This window comes from Sceloporus undulatus, chromosome 6, assembly GCF_019175285.1.
Source record: "Sceloporus undulatus isolate JIND9_A2432 ecotype Alabama chromosome 6, SceUnd_v1.1, whole genome shotgun sequence".
Classification (NCBI taxonomy): Eukaryota; Metazoa; Chordata; class Lepidosauria; order Squamata; family Phrynosomatidae; genus Sceloporus; species Sceloporus undulatus.
Genome location: NC_056527.1, coordinates 145,559,248 through 145,581,604, shown reverse-complemented (window position 1 = coordinate 145,581,604; position 22,357 = coordinate 145,559,248). Strand labels below are relative to the sequence as shown.

Sequence of the window (22,357 nt, the reverse complement as noted above, 5' to 3'; positions counted from 1 at the left end):
TAGTGACATTACTATTAGTTAAATAACATGGCTAAGTCATCATCATATAAGACCTTGCTGTGCAGGTAACATGATGCCAGGCTATCTTGAACTAAGGTTTAAGTTAGCTATGAAGCACATGTTCAAGGCTAGAATGTATTTCAGGGATGTGTGAAAAAAGGTAAAAAGTTGTCTTGGAGCATGTGCAGAGTGCTTTTTACTTACCACTTAGCAACCAGTTAGCTTCTATTTATTTCGGATTGGGGCGGGAACTCCAGGGAAAGACTGTGCATATCCAGATAGATTTGAATCCCATCGTGTCTTTGAGGTCTAGAATGAAAAAGACAGTTTCTGTTTAGGAACAGTGTTTTATTTGTGCTTGCTTATTTTACATTTTTATTGAAAATGCTGTCATCCCAAAGCAGATTTTGGAGCAATATTCCCCTCACCCCAAAGTACTCAGCACAGTTTTTAAAAAACAGCATTTTTATTCTTTTAAGTCCTACCATACTGATATTTAAGGCAAAATATTTAAGGCAAAATATCAGTATGGTAGGACTTAAAAGAATAAAAATTGTTTCAATAAAGTGTCTTTTTAAAAAATTAAATGTAGAAATGTCTTTGAAAATAGATGAGCTTTCAAAGACATTTCTACATTTGAACTTCTTTTTAAAATAGATAAAATTAAGGATAAGAGAAAATTTAAAATGTATTTTATAATTACTATTCAAAGCTCTTGAAGAAACTGCAGATAGTAGAGGAAAAAAATTAAGAAATATATAATGGAACAAAATTTTCCAAGGATAACAGAAGAATACAGTAAAAGATTGAATCAACCAATATCAATCAAAGAAATAAAAGCAGCCACCAGATTGCAAAATCTCCAGGCCCAGATGGCTTCACAGCATTTTATTATAGGTGTCTTCAAAAACAATTAATATTACATTACCATTTCAACTGACAATAAATCATATTTTGGAAGGGAAGAAGCTGGAATCCAGAGACATACAAACATATATCTTTGATAAGAAGATGAAGATATATTTAAGATACAAAAAGGGATGAGACAAATATGCCTCTTGTTTTCCCTATTAGTTATCATTACCTTAAAAGTATTAAATAAGAGAATAAGAGAGGCAAAAAAAAAATCATCAACCAGTTTTAAAGGCTAATCTTTACTCATGTTTATTGTTGTTGTTTTTTCTTTTTTCTGTATTCTTGTACTAATCCAAAAGACATGTCATTTATTGTCTGTAAAAACACAATTAAAAAAATCATCGGGATAAGCCTGCCAGGAGAGATTGGTCTTTAAAGCTTTCCTAATTTTGGACAGTGTATTCAGCTGTCGAATCTCTCCCGGCAGGTCGTTCCACAGTCTAGGGGCAGATGAAGAACATGTCCTCTGGCTGACAGTTGCCAATTTAGTTCTGGCTGACTGGAGCAAATGTCCTGCAGAGGACCTGAGTGTTTGGGGCACATTGTATAGGAGAAGGTGACCCTTTAGGTAAACCATGCAGAACTTGAAAGGTAATAACCAAAACTTTGTACCTTGTCTAGAAACTAATTGGCAGCCAGTGGAGTGATTTTAATATTGTTGTGATATGTAATCCTAATATTTATTTTCTAGTGGGTCTACAACATCCTGGAGAAGAAGGCTGAGGCTGATCGAATCATCTACGAAAACCCAGATCCTACTAATGGTTTTGTCCTTGTTCCTGATTTTAAATGGAACCAAAAACAGGTCAGTTAAGGGGTTTAGTTTTTGAAGGGACTACTTCATATTTTAAAATTGTTGTGAGGAATACATACTAAAATACTGTCTTCGCTATGCAGCAAAATGTTGCTAACACATGGTCAAGGCCCTCTGGGAGACTGATGTTAGCCTAGATTTTTTTGGCTGTAGTAGATTTCTTCCGGAGGACCTTAGTGTGCGGGACGGACAATAGGGAAGAAGGCGTTCCCTCAAGTACTCTGGGCCCAAGAAAATGTGTTACTTGAGGAGAGGAGAGCCACTAGTTGAAGCATCACCCAGATATTTTTCCAATCTCTTTTTCAAACACCTCCCACCTCTTAGCCTAGGAGTGGAGAGCTTCAGGTTTTCTTGGGGTCCCTATTCAGTCCTTTGAAGTTCTCTGGATGGCCACGGCCAATTCTGCGCAATAGCACGTATGGGGCTTTCTCAACTTTTGTTTTTTCCACATTGTAAAAGTTGAGGTGCCTCTCATAGGCTTAGGCTGAGACAGACAGGCGGGAAGCACCGTGTAGCAAACGCACGCTCCCGAACCCTAATACGGAGCAGCAGCGCCATCATGGCAGCCTCCAGTCCACACATAGGTTGCCATGATGATGGCACTGCATCTGCATGTCAGGGTGCCGTGCTTGCATCATTGACGTGATACAGTGCACTAATGGTGCAGTGATGGTGGCGCCCGCATACACCAAAAACAACCCACTTTTAACGGGTTCTTTTTGGTGCAGAGGGAGCCCGCGCGGTTTGGTTGCTGCAGGCTCCCTCTGGAGGGAAAATGGGCGGTCTGTCGAGCCCCTTAGTTACTGGCAGGAAGGAAGAGCTTTAAGCTAAAATACACTGGCATTTTTGATCTGACACTTTTGCCATTTTCACCACTGGAATGCAATCCTAAGAATTAAAATGAAATGAAATTAATCTCTGGACTAAAAAAGGGCCCTCACCAAGTTATAGAGCTCCTTAGCCCAAACGGAAGATCCTGTAGTAAAACTGTTCCTAGTCTCTTATCTTTTATGAGCTGAATAAATACTTTAAAACTTCCCACAAATGCAAAATTAGTGTGGCTGTGGGTGGTATTGCTGTTGGAACCTAACCTAGCCCTCTTCTGTATATGTTTGTTTTTATATGAAGCTACTGGGGGGGTGTATGTGTTTCCTGTTTGTTTGTTTGTTTTTGTGTAGAGACACATATACACCAGCACCTGTAAACACAACCTACAGCTGGAAGTGATATAATCTAAATATAGTGTGATCGTGTAACCTAATGGTGTGTAGACTGGTGCTCACATAGATGTTAACATCCTTATATTTCATTTAAATATCTTGGTATTTTAAGGCCTCTCATTTCCCCCCCCCCCCCCTTTTTCTGTTTTCGTACAGCATTGATTTTCTAACTTCCTTAATGCATGGAATTAATTGCCCAAAGAATTCCTAATCACCTTATTTTTTTTAGAATACTGTCTGAGTTCTGGCCCTCATTAAGAGCTGTTCAGAGCATCAAAAAGTTTCTTTTTGGAGTACAACTCCAGAATTTCCAAGGTGGAGCCATTGTCCATGTTGTATTTGGGAAGAATTTGTTTGTTTGCTTGTTTGTTTAAAAAAGCTCTGCATTCTATGAATTGAGAATTAATCCCACAACATCCCAACAATTATCGTCCAGTTAGTCTGACATCAATCCCAGGAAAGATTCTGGAGCAGATCATTAAACAGAGAGTCTGTGAACATGTAGTAGCGATGGGTGACTTCAACTATCCTGATATTTGCTGGAAGTCAAACTCAGCCAAATCCACAAGGTCTTGCACATTCCTCACTTGCCTGGTAGACTATTTCATGGTCCAAAAGGTGGAAGAGGCAACAAGGGGGTCAGCTATTTTGGATCTGATCCTAACCAACAAGGATGACTTGGTTAATGGGGTGCAAGTGGTGGGATCATTAGGTGGAAATGACCATGTTCTCCTGGAGTTTGTTATACAATGGAAAGGAGAAGCCAGGCATAGTCAAACACGCATTCTAGACTTTAGGAGAGCGGATTTCAGTAAACTTAGAGAAGTATTGAGGGTGATCCTGTGGTCAGAAATACTAAAAGGGAAAGGAGTTCAGGACGGATGGGAGTTTCTCAAAAGAGAGATACTGAAGGCACAATTTCAAACAGTTCCAGTAAGAAAGAAAAATCGGAGGTGTCTCAAGAAACCAGGATGGATGACTAAGGAACTTTCAACCGAGCTAAGTTTGAAACGGAACATGTACAAGAAATGGAAAAAGGGGGAAATCACAAAAAAGGAATTCAAAGAAATAGCAGGCATGTGTAGGGGTAAAGTCAGAAAAGCTAAAGCGCAGAACGAACTCAGGCTTGCTAGAGAGGTTAAAAAGAATAAAAAGGGTTTTTTTTTATATGTCCGCAGCAAAAGGAAGAAGAAGGAAAAGGTAGGGCCACTGTGTGGAGAAGATGGCAAAATGTTAACAGGGGAAGGCAGAATTACTCAACACCTTCTTTGCCTCAGTCTTCTCAGAAAAGGCAAAGGGTGCTCAACCTGAAGATAATGGAGCAGAGGACAGAATAGGGGAATTTCAGCACAGAATAAGTAAAGAGATAGTAGAGGAATACCTTGTTAATCTAAATGAATTTAAGTCTCCAGGACCAGATGAACTACATCCAAGGGTACTAAAAGAACTGGCAAATGTAATATCGGAGCCATTGGCGATCATACTTGAAAACTCCTGGAGAACAGGAGAAGTCCCAGCAGACTGGAGGAGGGCAAACGTTATCCCCATCTTCAAAAAGGGGAAAAAAGAGGATCCCAACAATTATCATCCAGTTAGTCTGACATCTATACCAGGAAAGATTGTGGAGCAGATAATTAAAAAGAGAGTCTGTGAACATCTAGAAGGCAATGCCATAATCACAAAAAGTCAACATGGGTTTCAGAGAAAGAAGTCATGCCAGACAAATCTGATCTCTTTCTTTGATAAAATTAACAGCTTGTTAGATGAAAGGAATGCTGTGGATATAGTATACCTTGATTTCAGTAAGGCCTTTGACAAAGTTCCCCATGACATTCTTGCAAGCAAGCTTGTAAAATGTGGGCTAGACAAGGCAACTGTTACATGGATTTGTAATTGGTGACCGGCCGAACCCAAAGGGTGCTCAACAATGGCTCTTTTTCATCCTGGAAGGAAGTGACCAGTGGAGTCCCACAGGGCTCTGTCCTGGGCCCAGTGTTATTCAACATCTTTATCAATGACCTGGATGACAGAATTGGGATAATACTTATCAAATTTGCAGATGACACCAAATTAGGAGGAATAGTTAATACTCCAGAGGACAGGTCCAACATTCAAAATGATCTGAATAGACTAGAAAGCTGGGCCAAAGCTAACAAAATGAAATTCAACACAGAGAAATGTAAGGTACTGCACTTAGTGCAGAAAAATGAAATGCACAGATATAGGATGGGGGACACCTGGCTGAATGAAACTACATGTGAAAGGGATCTGGGATTCCAAGTGGACCACAAGTTGAACATGAGTCAACAGTGTGATGTGGCAGCTAAAAAGACCAATGCAATTTTAGGTTGCATCAATAGAAGTATAGTGTCTAGATCAAGGGAAGTGATAGTGCCACTGTATTCTGCTCTGGTCAGGCCCCACTTGGAATATTGTGTCCAGTTCTGGGCAAAACAATTCAAAAAGGACATTGAGAAACTGGAGCGTGTCCAGAGGAGGGTGACTAAAATGGTGAAAGGTCTGGAAACCTTGCCCTATGAAGAACGACTCAGGGAGCTGGGGATGTTTAGCCTGGAGAAGAGAAGGTTAAGAGGTGATGTGATAGCCCTGTTTAAATATTTGAAAGGATGTCATATTGAGGAGGGAGCAAGCTTGTTTTCTGACGCTCCAGAGATTAGTACACAATGGAGCAAGGGATGCAGGAAAAGAGATTCCAGCTCAACATTAGGAAGAACTTGCTGAAAGTAAGGGCTGTTTGACAGTTAAACACACTTCTTCGTCGGAGTGTAGTGGAGTCTCCTTCCTTGGAGGTCTTTAATCAGAGTCTGTATGGCCATCTGTTGGGGGTGCTTTGAGTGAGAGTTCCTGCATGGCAGAATGGGGTTGGACTGGATGCCCTTGGGGTATCTTCGAACTCTACAATTCTATGATTCTATGTTGGTCATAAATTATTTTTGTTTAAAAAAAACAACAACCTTGGCTTATCCCAAATGAGCAAGATGATTTCCACTTGATTTCACCTATCAGAGACTCTACCACCATACAGTGGTGCCTCGGGATACGAAATTAATTCGTTCCGCCATTCCTTTCGTAACCCGAAAATTTCGTAACCCGAAATACTCCGTTAGCACTGGAAAGCCTATAGCAGCATTTGAATTTCGCGCCGAAATGAATTTCGTAACCCGAAAAATATTTCGTAACCCGAAACAGTTTTTGCCAATCCGACTTTTTCGTATCCCAGAAATTTCGTAACGCGATAATTTCGTATCCCGAGGCACCACTGTAATTTGTTCAGTACGTCATCAAAACACAGTCTTTGGTTTACTGCTCTCCTAATAAACAGAATCCTTACTTAAGAATAAAGTTATAACTCTAGTTTGTTAGGAGAAGCACATGCCAGAGTTGGGCATCACACTAAACTAGGATGGAGAATGCTGGCTTCTTTAGCCACATGCACTAGCCACAGCACCTGACCAGGAGCAATCTCATTTATTTATGGTTAGCCCTAAACAAACAAACAAAAAAGAATTACAGTAATATACAAACAGGGCCATTGAGTATTTCCATGCAGCTGTATATTGGAGTGTGTGTGTGTGTGGGGGGGGTATCCATACTGGTGGCTAGAAGGTCTTTTAGGGAAGGTAGTTTCCCTTTATTTAGCTCCTTGTTGAAACCACTGCTTTAGCAATTATTGGCTTTAATCTCAGTCCAGCAGTGAAGCCTGTGCACATAGTTCCAGAGGGCTCCATGCACAATAATGCTGAATATGCATCCTCTGAAAGTGAGGGAAAGGTGGCCAGCTGAGGCTGTCCTATTAGCTCCTTCATTCTTTGAACACTGGCAGGATTGATTTGAATACCCCTTACATTGTATACTCAGAAGAGTGGTGTGTCTGTTAGCCTTACTTTACAGAGGATGCTCCTTTAATTTGAAGAACAGTCAGAGAACAATTATTTGTCTGAAGAGAACTACCTTTTGAAGGACTGCTCAGTCCAAGTCCTCTTTAAAGCTCACAAAACATAACAAGGGAGATCAGCGACTGTGGAGGATCTGGATAGCAGACATGGGGGGTGTTCCCACTTGGCAGATAAAACGGATTATATTGGCACGATTCTGATTTGGATTATGTTCTGGGAATAATTCAAATTTTTTCCATCGTTTCCATTACGAAAAGGGGCAAATTACCTCAATTCATTTAGATCCTGTTTTTGTTCCCATTTATTTTAAATCGCTTTATTTTAAAGCGGATTAATTTGCTCCCCATTCCCATTTGTGTCTGCAAGCTGTCAATCAAGCGCCTAGGCTTCAGACGTCACAAGTCTTGGGGGGGGGGGAGGTTTGGGGCAGCCAATGGAAATCGGCTGCATCTGAGGCTCTTCTGTTGTGTCTCCCCAGACTAGAAGGAGCCTCTATTCATCCTAAACCCCTTGCTCTTCTGTGTCTCCCCATATTAACTGCCATAACTCAGTGCTAGGGAATCCTGGGAATGGTAGTTTATTATGGCACCAGCACTCTCTGGCAGAGGAGGATAAATGTCTCACAAGCACAACAGTTCCCATAATTCCTTAGTACTGAGCCAGGGAAGGTTAAGAGGTCTCAAACTGTATTATTTCTACAGTGGGTTTGGAACTACAGATGAGATTTTTTTCGTAAATTAAAAAAGTTGGTACTTTATAATTTACTTTAGATACACACACACACACACACACACACACACACACACACACACACACAAATATACATTCATATGTGTATATATACGTGTGTTCACACACAGATATGTATGTGTGTATATACCTATATGTTTGTGTGTGTGTTTATATATATATATATGCATGTGTGTGTGTGAGTATTCATATAAACATATGTAAGTGTATAAAGATATATATTATATACACACACACATGTTTATATATGAATACTCACACACACACACACACACACACACATATATATATATATATATTAATCTATTTATCTATATAGTGTGTGTGTGTGTGTGTTTGCAAGATCGGATCAAGGAGGAGAAGGCAGTGGGGTTCAATGGGTAGAGACTATGCATCCAAAGCTCAGGCTTAGCAAATCGGATCAGGGAGAAGGCAGTGGGGTTCAATGGGTAGAGACTGCATCAAAGCTCACCCTTGGCAAATCGGATCAAGGAGGAGAAGGCAGCGGGCTTCAGTGGGGAGAGACTCTTTGGGGAAGAGAGGAGAGAAGGCTCAGATCCCTCCCCACACACACACATATCTCTGGCCGTCCAGGCTCTCCTGTGTCTTCCCATAGTTCCTCTGGAAGGAGCTTCCATTCCCCCAAATCGCTTTGCCTCCCCCATTGCTCCCTGGGCTGTCTGGGGGGCAATCAAGCAGGGATGTCCTGCAAAGCCCATCTGCTGTTCAGGTGCTCAGGCAGAGGTGAAAAAAGAAAAAAGAATAGTTTAAAATGGTGTTTAATGGCTCTCCTCACACATCGGTCTATGAACGAGGAGCAGAGGGGAGGTTGCAATCCACTGGGGGGAAAGGCTATGCGAATGGAAGAAAGAAAATGGCACTGGTGATGCAGAAAGAAAAGAAAGAGGGTGACACCCCCAGGCCAACCCCTTGAGCACTGCTCCTCCCATCTCCTGGTTCCCGAATCAGACACCCTTTCGTTCCCATTCGGATACTGCAAATCGGACCCTGGGAGCAAAAATAATTCATGTTAAAACCTACTGTTTTTTTAAACCGGTGTATAGGCATATAATCCGAATTATACAATAAAACCCGAATCAGATTCAAAACTGAATGGGAATGATTTTGGGGCAATGCAGATCAAATTCGGGGTTAGATGGGAACAATGCCCCCTTAATTCGCATCCTAATGTGTGTTTTAGGCCAGTGGAAACACGGCCTGGGTGAGCAGACACACTGCTTTCCAGGTGACAGTTTTCCTCCTTAGGATAAAATATGTTGTGTTTTTCCCCTCTTTAGATTATCACAGGGCTTGGATCCTGTTGGACTACATCTCCAAAAATTCTCATGACTGACTATTCTCATTGTTGCTGGTGGGAATTTTAGGCCCCAAACATCTGGATGGCTACAGTTTCCTAGTTATAGCAATTGTTTTAAAATTTGCGTGCTCACATATACATGTGTGTGAGAGAGCACATGCTAGTATTAGCAAATAGATGTTTACTTTTGTGGTGATATATTTCCTCCTTTTTGTTGACGGAAAACTGGCCAGGGAGGAGGAGGTTTACTCTTTATGACTTATTGTAACCAAATTTGAGAATCCATCTTCGGCTTCTCTAACCTTGGTGATCTGTTTCATCTTTGCAGCTCGATGATTTGTATTTGATTGCCATCTGCCACTGCCGGCAAATCAAGTCACTACGGGACCTTACAGCTGAGCATCTCCCTTTGCTTCGGAACATCTCAAAAGAAGGAAAGGTGGGTATCCTCTTGGTTTAATTCAGACCTTCCTCATCCTGATTCTTCACAGCCTGAGCATGCATGGGGTCCTTGTGTACTGTTGGAATATTTCTCTCTCTCTCTCTCTCTCTCTCTCTCTCTCTCTCTCTCTCACACACACACACACACACACACACACACACAATCTCCTCTTTCTCTCTTAGCAGTAGTTGACAACCCTAAGTGCTGTGAACAAGAGAATAGTAGGGGAAAGCAGTTTCCCATGATGCCGCCCCTTTAAGTGCTGGATCAGGGCTGCTGCAACTGCATGCCAGGGCCCCAATCTGGCTATTTGCCGGCTCAAAAAGAGGCAGTAAAATGGAGCTCCTTTTTGAGCTGGCAAAAGGGTGCCCTTTCAGCCGTTGCCAGAGCGCCACAATGCTGCCCGCTGTCTGGGCAGGCCGGCAGCATGACACCGGCATGGGGTGGCGTTGAGGCATGCGTCATCTAAACCCCACGCCACCATGTCACCCCCAAAACGGTGCTTCCTGCTGGTCTGTTTGGGACCTACAATTAAAAGCCCCACACCGTGGAAAAGGGTCTGACTGCATTAAAAGCCCCACACCGTGGAAAAGGGTCTGACTTTCCAAAATAAGCATGTAATTTTGGAAAGCCAGACCCCATTCTGTGGAATGGAGCTTTTAATGCAGACTTTTAAAATTTTAGTGACACAAATAGCAATGTTTCTTTTCATGTGGAAACTGCTTTTCTCTGCTATTCTCCTATTTACAGCATTTAGGGTTATCAACTACTGCTGAGAGAGAAAGAAACTCCTGTGCATTTAACAGAGTTTGATCTGCAATCAGTCAGTCACTATCAGGCCACAAAGACTTTTCATGGTGTAGTGCAAAAGACATGGCCAACTGCTAAATGCTATAGATTGAACTGCTGTTAAAGGGAAAGGCACCAGTAGCTGATTCTTTCTTATGTTGACTTACTTCAGAATTTTTGGGAGGATAAAGGGGCGAAGTGGAAATATTACCTTGAATTAATGGCAGAAAGATGAGGTAACAGACTTGAAGCAGGACCTTGTAGTGCTGGAGGCAATATTTCCAATCATACAATGGATTATTGCACTGCAGGGAGGTATGCAAGACCCTGTGCAAGTAAAAGCGTGTTGCCCTGTACATGCCTGGTGCTTCAAAAGGAGTAGGCAGCCACCAAGTATGAACCTCCTGCCAGAAGCAAGCTCTCTTTTGAGCAGCCAGATTCTTTAATGCCTGCCTTTGGGAGCTCCTCAAAACCAAGGCTTGAAGGCAGTAGTGTTGTGTATTGATAAGGCACAGATGTAGCTGACTCTTTCTTATGCTACACCTGTGCCTTGTCAATACTTATTTTCCTAAACCAACTCCCATAATGCATTGGTTCCAAGGACATCTCAGAGCAAGGCACTGAAAAATTAGGTGGCTCTGGCACCTTCAAGTTGATTGTTGGCACATAGTGACCCCATGAATACATAGGGTTTTCTTAGGCAAGGAATACACAGAGGTGGTTTGCCAACTCCCTTCTCTGAAATATGCCCTACAGCACCTAAGAGGCCTAGTGGGATGTTCTTATTCTGCTGCTCTAGACTTCAGTAGGATATTGGCCAGGGCAATCATGATGGGGACCTAATGCTGTTGAAATAAAGTTAGTGGAAAGAAACACAATTCCTCTTCACCTCTTATTTTGGGTACATGGTGAATTTTTCTAATAACAGTAATAATAATAGTAATAGTGATAATGATGATGACAATGATGATAGGAGAAAGAGGAAGAGGAGGAGGAAGAAAAATTACCTCTATGAACAGCTGAGTTCTTGCTTCTCACACTGCTCAAGCACTATAGCCTATATCAGCACCTTAAAAAAAGTAATCAATACCACCAGTAATTCTCAGTGCATGAATATTGTTTCATAGGCAATATTCTGCTTGGTTTTTAAACATGTCTTGTTTGCTCCTTTCTAGTGCATATCCTTTGGGGGGCTGGTTAAGAGCATGAAGAGAATTACAGCTGAAGCCTGCCAACTCCCCCCCCCCCCCACACACACATGCATACGCAAGCATGCACACACAGACACACACACACACACTGCTGTAGCAAGACTTGTGTAGATAATGCAGAGATGTAACATTGCACTGCTGGCACCAGATGAGGGCTGACTTGAGGGGAAATTCCAGTGGGCTGAGAGTAGGAGGGTGGGAACTCCATTTCTCTTTAGCTGCTCACTCATTTCCTGTGAAGTTCTGAGAAAATTGCCCCTGTCAGCATCTGAGCAGTTTGTTAACAGCCCAAGTTGGTGAATCTCTGGCTGGTAATCAAGAAGGATTCAAGCTTTCCTCTTCATAATTTAATGTGGAGAATTCTCAAATTATTTATTTTGCATATTTCATATCCAGCAGCGTCTTCCCCACAGTGCAGTGGATTTATACCTTCTTTTGCCAAAAGATTACCCCCCCCCCCCTCCTTCCCTCTCCTGTGGTTACTGCCACCATCCATACTTGGTCTTCAGGGTACAGTTATTTTCCCCAGTGATGAATTGCTGGTTGCCAGGCAGAGCTGACAAAATGAAATGTGTCTTTCTGGGACCATGGAGCATTTCAGAATAGAGTGGCACTGTGCCCAGCAGCAGCTGGCACCCAAGTGGAAATTCAGCAGGAATCCGCTTAAACATCCAGGGCCAAAATCTTTTACATGCTTACTTAGAATGTAAGCTTCACCACAATGAGTGAGGCTTACTTTGGAGTAAATCTGGGCAGGATTGAGTTTTACAGATCCACTTTGCAAAGCTGTCTCTTTACCGCCTGCCTTATGTCTGCCCTTCAGCCCATTACAGCTGCCCTTCCAACAGCACTGTGCCATTTGCTTTGGAAGTGAAAATGAGAGGCCATCGCCGAGCAACTTCAGAAATCTTGCACCAAAAGTTTACTTGGTTAATTTGTTGTTTTTATTTTAAAAACAGTAAGAAGCTGTATAGACATCGATAAAAGATGATCAGATGTTCACATAAATAGCTTTACAAAATTTGTATGGATAGAATTTTAGTGCCATGTTATTGTTGTGATCTGCAGGTTATTTTTGTGAAATTAGAGAATGTTCAGCTCTGGTTGGCAAGCATATTGTGCTCTTGTGAAGATTACTCACAAACGCAGAAAGCTGGTTTCTACAGTATTTTAACACATAAAAAGTGCAAAGTGAGCACTTTTTTATGGGGGAGGGAGCAATGTTTGGCCCCATTTTGCTGCATGCAAATGAGAGTGTTCGGGACCTGATATAGTCTAAGGCCGGCTGTTAGGCATTTCCCAGAGACAACAAGAAAGGCTGGGCAAGCAATTTGTGTGGTTACCGGTTGAGATGAGTTGCTGGTGGCAGTAGTGATGATGGTTCGATTTCATAGTCTCTGTGACTCACGTAAGATGGGATTTCTGTGCCTGCACAGTGCAGTTTTCAGAGCTTTCCAAGCTGTGGAAGTACAGTAATGTTTTGGTGGTAATCCCATCCCTTTCACTTCCCATATAAAGGCTGCCCTGTCCCTCTGCTTATTGAAGACTTGTGTTTCTAGGTATACTGTATAAACAAATAAGTTCATAAGTACCTATGCAAAGAATGAGAAAAAAGGATGATGTTTTAAGGTGTAATAAATTGTTATGAGTTGGTTTAACACAAGGATAATAATAAAGATGTAACTGGAATACTTTCTTAGTAAAGGTTGAGTTTCATAAGTGTATTTTAAAAATATAGTATGTTAGAGTTTTCAAATTCAGTGCTTGTGTTTAAATCAAAGTCTCAAATCCATTTCATTGTTTGAGAAGAATCAGATGCAGAGTGAGTATTAAGTTAATGAGATAAGTGCCAGCCTGGGAAAAGATAATGAATATTGCCCTAAGGAATTTGGGGGTCATTAAACTGTTAATGATGACAACTAATCCTTTGATGTCCTGAATCACTGGGAACAGGGAGAGATAACTTGTGGAAAGGAATTTCAGAACTATGTGCATTGCAAAAATGTTTTGGGAAGGTATATAAGTGGCACATTTTGGGTGGGAGTAAAATGTTGTAACAGCTTTTTGACTTTGAGAGTGGAGCTGGTCTTTGTTACTGTATATAGCAATAGCAAGTACATTTCTGTACTCTTCAGCAGTGAACTAGCACTCCCTAAGCAGTTTATAATGTGTAAGCCAGTTGCCCTCCAAAAGCTGGGTACTCATTTTACTGACCTACAACAGGATGGATGTCTGAGTGGACATTGGAGCCCTCCTTTGGGACGAACTTACAACGTTGTAACCACTGTGCCACCAGGGCTCCTTGTGTATCTATGATTTTGGGTTTGCAATTTAGATCTGTCTGAAACATTTTCCTAGCAAGTTATATCCTCCATTCCTTCAATAAAGAGCTTATCTGTTAACTTCAGAAGCCAGTTATTGAGTACGAGGAGGGCAGCAGCTAGTTCTTGACAACCATCACCCCAAGCCTAACTCTGTATTGTTGACGTGGCACAATCCACATCTTCCCAAAGGATCCACTCTACTCCATCAGACAAAGAGGAAAAGAAGTTGAATGCTGTGGGGCGTAGGTTCTACTCAGTCTTGTTTCTCTCTTTCAAATTGCCACATACTCCACCTGTATGGGCACATGTCACCAGTTCCTCTTGAACAAACTCTCTCTGTTCATTGACCACTTGCCACAGGAGGGCAGTAGGATAGTCATGACCATCACACTGAAGCCTGAATGCTTGACTGACAACACATAAGCATGGCACGCCACTTGCCAACTGTGGGGGTAAAGCCATTGCAGGGGCAGTAGCTCGCCACCATGCATGGCTCTGTTCTTCAGGCCTGTCAGCACAAGCACACAACACAATCAAAGATTTGCCTTTTGATGAGGCAGGCCTCTATGGACAGACGCCTCAAGCATAATCACAAAATGAGATCCATGGCTTGAAAATTCAGCTTGCAGCAGCTTACCCACCAGTTCAAGCCCCGATATCAGCACTTCCCTTCTGGTTATCAACAGTCCTTTAGCTTAGCTGTCCTCTGGCAATAAAAGCATCTTTCTCTTCAGCAAAATCCTTCTCATAAGCCCTATTTCACCCTCGATGGCAGGCTGTTTTGCTTTTTCTCCCTTCTCTTTGGTCTATGCACAGCTCCATGCATTTTTCAAAATGCCTGGTGGTCTCATCCTGTTTCCCTACATCAGCAACTGGCTTCTGGTAGTGCCCTCTTGATGAGAAGTCACCTCCAATGTCTGTACCACACACGCCTTCCTGGATGCACTCATCTTTGTGGTCAGTCACAAAAAGTCTCAACTGATGCCTACCCAGTGCATCCAGTTCATCGTGGCGATCCTTGATTCTCAGGCACAAACAACCTTCCTCCCAGGGAACCAGGCTTCCATCCTCCTCTGATCCCTTAACTTTTTCCTCCACTCCTGCAAGGTTTGTGCAAAGAATGTTTGTGCAAAATTCCCCCCAGATCCATTTCAGTCTGGCTTGAGGCCAGGCTATGGGACAGAGAAAAAGCTTGTAGGGAGCTGGGGATGTTCAGCCTGGAGAAGAGAAGGTTAAGAGGTGATATGATAGCCCTGTTTAAATATTTGAAGGGATGCCGTATTGAGGAGGGAGCAAACTTGTTTTCTGCTGCTCCAGAGAATAGGACCCAATGGAGCAATGAATGCAAGCTCCAGGAATTAAGAGGAATTTCCTGAGAGTAAGGGCTGTTCGACAGAGGAACACACTACTTCCTCTGAGACTGTGGTGGAGTCTCCCTCCTTGGAGGTCTTTAAGCAGAGGCCGGATGGCCATCTGTCAGTGGGGATGCTTTTAATGAGATTTCTTGCATGGCAGAAGAAGGGGGTTGGATTGAGTGGCCCTTGCAGTCTCTTCCAACTCTATTATTCTATGATTGCTAGATGACCTCCACAAGGAACTAGACAGGTGGAGTGTGTGCCTGATGGTTCTGCTAGACCTCTGAGTGACTTTCAATACCATCAACCCTCATATTCTTCTGGGACGTGAGATGGGACTCTTAGGCATTGGATTCAGTCTTGGAGGGGTAGACTCAGAAGGTGGAGCTAGGTGATGCCTGTTAGAAAAGTTGGCGACTAGCATGTGATGTCTCCAGGGCTCACTTCTGTCCCCCATGCTGTTTAATATTTACATTAAACAACTTGGAGACACCATCCAGAGGTTTGAGGTTCAGTATCATCAGTATGCTGCTGACACACAATTCTATCTCTCCTTTCCATCTGACTCCAAGAAAGTTGTTTCTGTACTAAACCAGTGTCTGCTATCAGTAATGAAATGGATGAGGGTGAACAAACTGAAATTTAATATAGCCAAAACACAGGTGCCCCTGTTCAGTCAGAAGGCAGAGAATAGAGTTTGAAACTGTGGTGGATGGAGTTACACACACACATATACACACAGACACAAACCCCAAACTCTCAGACTTGCATCTTGGGTGTTCTCCTGGACTTGAATCTGAGCCTGGCCAGGAGTGCATTTGCACAGCTAAAACTAGTGTGCCAGCTACTCCCATTCCTTGAGAAGCCAGATCTGGTGATGGTGATACAAGCTTTGATTACATCCCCTTTTGACTAAGTATGTTTTAAATCTTTTTAACTCTTTTTAATTGTGTTTTAAAAATAATATTGTTATTTAATTATTTTTTAACTTTTGTAAGCTAGTGTTTTAGCTTAATCTTTTAAAAATTATTATAAGCCATCTCGGGAGAACAAATAAGGACATTTCTAACCATGACGTCGCTTCCTTCTGCATATCTGCTCATGTCATCCCTAATGTGAAACATCTTTTTTTTAAAAAATCCCTCATGTTTGACAGGTTTCCTCTTTTGTTTCACATTTCTGTTGGCTCAGGAGCTCTTGAATGGCCCGTCACTTTAGAAAACAGCTAAGTTAAGTTGGTCAGCGTTATTCAGGCTGTAACATTACGCTTCTGGGCAGAGCAAAGCAACCCGTCTTTGAAAACAGTTTCCCATTTCCTCTTGGCTCTGCCTAATTCTGGGGAATAAGTCGGAGCACAGATCTTCAGCTGGAGCCAAATACACACTTTTCCTATTCTTCCCAGAACTAAAGGAATTGTTCACAGAGAATTAGTTTTTGCAACATGTTGCATTTTTCTCTCTTGTGAAGGTGTAATTAAGAGGGCTTCAAAGTGCAACCCTGGCACTTCACATTTTGCTTTCTTGGGGTAGGTTACACATGAGGATAGGCCTAACTGGCTTTGCATGGTGGCTGTGAGTGGAGCTGTTTGTGCTCAGTGTCCCACAGTGGTAATGGAACCAGGCTCACGGGGTGGAAGTGCCAAACCCTTTTGGTTTGTGGGGACACTGTGACTTCATCTTTTCTGTTGCCCTGCTGGACTTTGTTACAGCCACCACAATAGCAAGGGGTGGGGAAACCAATTTCCCCAACAACATTGCAGGATTGTGAACTGTTCGTTTTGCAACACAAAGTACTTTGGACTGGCTTGCTCTGAAATGGGAAATGAATTTACAAAAAACAACCCTGTTCCTTTGGAGGTAACGATGAAGATCCTATTAGAATAGGAGGACATGATGCATCGCAGAGGCTCAAAGGCTGCAGGGACTGCAATGGAAACCAAAGCAGAAACCGTCTCTGTCAGGACACAAAGCTTTCTGGCCAGATCCTGATGGCTTGTTGTTCCACAACACGAGTCAAAAAATAACTTACACTGCCGGCACATCAGCAGAGGATTCTACTCCAAAACGGTTTGAACTGTTTTCTGGTTATGATTCAACACCTTTGTCTGCCTTTTGAAATTCCCCTTGGGGCTGTGGCTCTGGCAAGCCCATTGTTGCAGGGGATTATTTGGGTTGTGATGTCAAGTTGATTCCTGTCTTGAGATGTGTGGGATTTGCATAGGAACATCTACATGGTTTTAACTGTTTTAACTTGCTTTGATTTGTTAGATAGGTTAGTATGTTTTAGAATGGTCTTTTACTGTTTTATATTTTAAACTGCTTAAATTGATCCTGTTGTTCATCACACTGAGATCTTCGGATATAGGGTGGAATATACATATTTTTTGAAAAAATAAATATAATTTCAAGTAAAATGTTGCCAGGATCAAGAGACTGATGTCCAGAGCAGATGAAATTTGCCACCATTGCAGTCTTCTTGAAAATTCAAATTAAACATGCAGCATAGAACAGAGAGATTAAGCCAGAGCCTGACCCAGCAAAATGGTTTCCTGTGATTTCTGAGTAAGATAAAGAGCCTGGCATTTTTGGAGCATTCTGACATGTTCAGTGCTGCTGTTCATAGCTTTGAATACATTATGTGGTAATGGGAGTCTACAGTTTGCCAAACCACTCAGAGTGATGAAGCTGGAGTAGAAAGCCATAAAATTCAGGAAAGGTCGCTTTTGAGGGGGCATGCACTCATCCATCACAACCTTGGCCCAGGGGTCTTGTTACCAAAGTAATGGAAAGGGAATAAGAGCTAAAACAGACAAGCCCAAGGCCTGCATTATGTGTTTCTGGTGGGGGGGGGGGGTGTTCAACCTGATAGAGCAGTGGAATGTCATGTTTGTGTGTGCATGCTTATGGCCATGTGTGGAAAAGACTGGGAATGAGAGCAGATGTCTGAAAATTCCTGTAAGGTGTACCACACACTTAGACACATCACTGCCAAGTCATTGAAATAGTTCGTGATTCACCTTTTCTCTGGCATTCTAGTTTGGGAAAGGCTGATGCGCACAAAACTGCTGCAAACCAGAAATCAGCTCCATGAAGCATGCAGCCAGTCTAGAGCTTAGTTCCAAGGTAATAGTTTCCCAGGCTTGAAATAGCTTCTTGTTTGTTACCTTTGTTCTAATCATCTTAATCTGTAAACACTGGCAGAAGAAGCTTACAAACCAGATGGGAACTGCTGAGCTCCAAGTCTGGCTCATTCTCTATCCATTGGGCAGGGAATGTGGGGAAGGAGAAGAGGTTTTTGTGACCTTGAAGCAGACTTTCCACCCAAATGCTCCTTGGGGTTCTTTGGGAACCCATTTTGGCATATCCTCCTTGCCACTATCACCATTTTAGGCCCAAGGGAGGCCTTTTCCCAGCAGGAAGTGAACTGGGCCTAGAATGGCCAAGAGGTAGTAAAAATGGATAAAATGCTGCACAACCCCAGAGGCCAGTTAATTAAATTTAAAATTAAAAAAAAAAGGGGGGGGAATGCAACCTCAGTCCCAATAGTTGCCCTATTTGTGCATCACTAGAAGATTTGTTCAAAATTTGTCTCAAAAAATGTACAGCCAGCCCTCCTTATCCACGGATTTTTTATCCACGTAGTCAAGCATCCACAACTTGAAAACATTCCAAGAAAGTATACATTCCAAATCGGGAACCTTGATTTTGCCACTTGGTATAAAGGGCACCATTTTGCTATGCTATTATATTTAATGGGACTTGAGCATCCACAGATTTTGTTATCCACATGGCATCCTGGGATAGCAAGGTCCCACTGTTTATGTGCTGACTCTCACCTGGACCAAAACACCATCCCATCCCTCATTGTGGGGTTGACAGGAGCCAGGTGGGCTCAATGGCTCCTTAGCCTGCTTTCCAGGTGCTCATTTTTGATGGGCAGTCTCAATGCTTTCCTGTTTTTCAGCTACACTTGAACTAGCCCTTCGATGAAAGGATGATTTCAAAACAGTGTTGTCATGTGCATAGCCTCCCAATTTGGCAGGGACAGGCCTAAATAATCCTCTGTTGTCCCACATTTTCAGTGGCTTTTAAAATGGTTTCTCTCTCCTCCTCCTTTGTCCTTTGCTTACTTCCATGGCTGCAAACTGAGTTAGAAGTGCAAAAGTAGTTTGCACTCAGCTTGCTGGGAGGAGAGGACTGGAGGAATCAGAACCTTTCCCTTCCCAATAGCAAACTGTTGCAGTCCTTCCTAGCTTGGATGTGCTTCTTCATTAATAACTTTTGGCCTCTTAACTTCATTCTGGTGATATTTGGCAACAGGTCCCTTTTTAAATCTGTGAAATGTCAGAGGATATGTATGTGATAGTTCTTTTAAATAGAAGATTATCTTCTGCAAGGTAGAACATGTAGTGTGTTTTATGAACAGGAGTCCTTCAGACATTTGCTCCTCCATCAGCATATTAGCCCAGGAAAGAGCCCTTAATGCTGCTTGTGACAGAGTCGATAGGCAAGCTTGGCATTCTGGCAATCGCAGTTCAGGTAGATTGTGAGGCGGAGGCTGCTTGGAATTGGAACATATAAAAGCAGGAGTGAGAGGCAGAGAGAGGTTCATCAGGGCGAGACAGATGAAGAACCTGACGGAGGCAGAGAGGCCTTCCAACAGGAGAGGAGTTGAGTCTAGAGGGGACTGGGAGAAGCCTGCAAGTAAAGGTTCATGTAACTACCCTGAGTTTGAAGTAACCTGCCCAAGATACTTTCTTGCTTTGTGTTATTTAATGAAGTTACTGTTTATGTTTTATAGCAGATGTCTCTGTCTGAGTGAATGGCCCTGTTTAAATACTTGAAGGGATGTCATATTGAGGAGGGAGCAAGCTTGTTTTCTGCTGCTCCAGAGAATAAGACACAAAGCAATGGATGCAAACTACAGGAAAAGAGGTTCCAGATCAACATTAGGAGGAACTTCCTGAGAGTAAGGGCTGTTCGACAGTGGAACATACTCCTTTCTCGGAGATTGTAGTGGAGTCTCCTTCCTTGGAGGCCTTTAAACAGAGTGCGTCGATGACTAAAAGTGGAGTGGAGGAATAAAATATGAAGAAATATCTAAGGTTTTGACTTGACTTGTGGTATAATCGCTAAAAAGGAGAAAGGGCTGATTTAAAACATTAATGTGTTATGCTTCCCCCCCCCCCAGGAGGCCATAGCGAAGCGCTTCAGCATCTCTGGGGCCCAGTTACGGGTCTACCTCCATTACCAGCCATCCTACTACCATCTCCATGTCCATTTCACTGCCCTAAGCTACGATGCGCCCGGATGCACTGTGGAGCGAGCCCACCTCCTCTCCGACGTAATAGAAAACCTGGAGTATGATTCGCAGTACTATCAGAAGCGGACATTGGCCTTCGCCCTCCGGGCTGATGAACCTCTGCTGAAGAAATTCCAGGAAGCTGGTCAAGTCCAAACCCCTTGAGGAAAGCCAGCTAGGCGTTTAGACATTTTCTAGTGATCATTTTGTATTTTCAGTCTTGAAGAGACTGGTCCATGTTTTGTAAAACATAAAACTGAATTTCCATTCCTGTTGCATTTGGAGCATTTTTGTTCATTCTTTGTATCAATAAAAAACAGTGTTCTGGATGGATTGCCCCCCTCCTCTTGTTATTTTTATTTTTTTATTTTTACTGGGGTATGCTTTGCTACCCTCAAACGTTTCTAACAAGACAAAGAATGGCTCTCCAGATGTTGAACTCCATTTCCCATCCAGCCCAGTCAGCATGCCCAATTGTGGGTGCCAGTGGAAGCTGCAGTTCGATACCATCTTGGGAGGGGGGAATCTAGTCTGTATGGAGCATGTAACTGACATGGTGTGGGGTATGCAGGGGTGTCATTAGGGGTGTGTGGATTGTAGCAGGTAGCAATGTGAGAGTGTGACAGCTGGTCAGGCTGCTGCTGCTGGTGTGTGGTGCTGCTGCCATTGCCTGCCCCTTTCTTCTTCTGCCATGGCTTTCTCAGCTGAGGCACAGGAGAAGAAGGGGTGAGCACACACACCCCTTCCAGTTTCTCTGCTACCCTGGATCTCTCTGCCAAGGGAGCCAATGCAGTGTGGGCGCATGCCCCTTCCATCCCCTCCTGCCGCCTTGCTTTCTTGGCCACCTGTCTGCCCTGACTGCCTATTCTGAGTCTCAACATGCAAATAAGCAAGGCAGCAGGAGGGTAGAGTAGGGTAGGAGCGTGTTGCCAGAGAGAGCTAGGATAACAGAGACTTTCCAGGTGTGCCCAGGTGGCAGGTAGACTGCTGGAGTGACAGGCAAGTGACGCAGTGGGAAGCAAGAGAGGGAAGGAGGGTGGGACAGGCCACCGCCGCTGCTCCCTCTGGCAGCCCTTTCTGAGTGACATCAACCCTAGTCATACCTCTGGGTATCTCTCCCTAAATCCTGCACCATATATTCTGACATTACATTGACTTTCCAAAACTGGATTTCTCAAGATGGCAGTCCTCTCCATGTTTCTTTATTTATTATTTCTTTTTGTTTTATCCTGCCTTTTCCCAAAGTGGAACAACATCTATAAAACACATGAAAACAACCATTAAAATTATGCAAGAGTAATCCCTGCTGGACACTGTGTGCCATTTCCTACTGTATATGCATGCATAAGATTGTTCTGTAAGAATAGACAACACAGTAATATAGGTCTGCATCCAAAGACTGGTCTTTGAATTAAAATCAGGATGTGAACATGGATGTCCTGTTCCAAATTTTGGTAAAGTCTTTTTTGAATTTACCATTGTTTCAGCAGACTAGCAATAAGATTTCTATCCCCCAAAGTATTCCTATCACCTCTTTTTCTTTCTCCCTTTCTCACGGTCACCCAGACTGCAGTTTCCCTTCTTACCTTTTCTTGTCATCAGTGGCTTTAAGATTTTCCTAAGCCACACCTTGACTTAGTCCCTCTTTTGCTTGGCTCTATGCCCCTGACTCTTTCTCATTGCTCTTCCCACTCCTCCCACAGTTTACTTTAGCCCCTGACCTCCTCACCCAAATTCAGCCATCTGACTTTCTTTAGTACCTGGGCCTTTTACAGTCTTCTCATTTCAACAGCAAGAAGCCCTACATGTGACTATGACAAGGTAAGGAAATAAAATAGGAGTCAGGGCCAGATCCCTCCATCCCAAATGCTCCAAGGGCTAGCTCAGGGTGAAACCTTCCAGGAGTCCCCCAAAGACCCTCACTCAACACCAATTCTCTCTCTCTCTCTCTCTCTCTCTCTCACACACACACACACACAATTTTCAATCAATTTTTCTCTA

At 42.9% G+C, this 22,357-nt stretch overlaps 1 protein-coding gene across 3 annotated transcripts; it reads left to right on the top strand.

The window, feature by feature from the left end:
- The first annotated feature begins 1,220 nt into the window (after positions 1-1,220).
- DCPS (decapping enzyme, scavenger) lies at positions 1,221-20,685 on the top strand. 3 transcript variants are annotated; one of them, XR_006104572.1, is made up of 3 exons: positions 1,221-1,720; positions 9,263-9,373; positions 20,246-20,685. XR_006104572.1 is itself a non-coding variant. In XM_042474231.1 (3 exons), exons 2-3 carry the CDS (start codon positions 18,142-18,144, stop codon positions 20,519-20,521), a joined length of 312 nt encoding a protein of 103 aa, XP_042330165.1. In that variant the 5' UTR covers positions 16,315-17,121; positions 18,091-18,141; the 3' UTR covers positions 20,522-20,685. The 3 variants fall into 3 exon arrangements, 1 of the variants encoding a protein (XP_042330165.1); XM_042474231.1 differs by lacking the exons at positions 1,221-1,720; positions 9,263-9,373 and adding exons at positions 16,315-17,121; positions 18,091-18,177; XR_006104571.1 differs by lacking the exons at positions 1,221-1,720; positions 9,263-9,373 and adding an exon at positions 15,196-17,121.
- Positions 20,686-22,357: the final 1,672 nt, after the last annotated feature.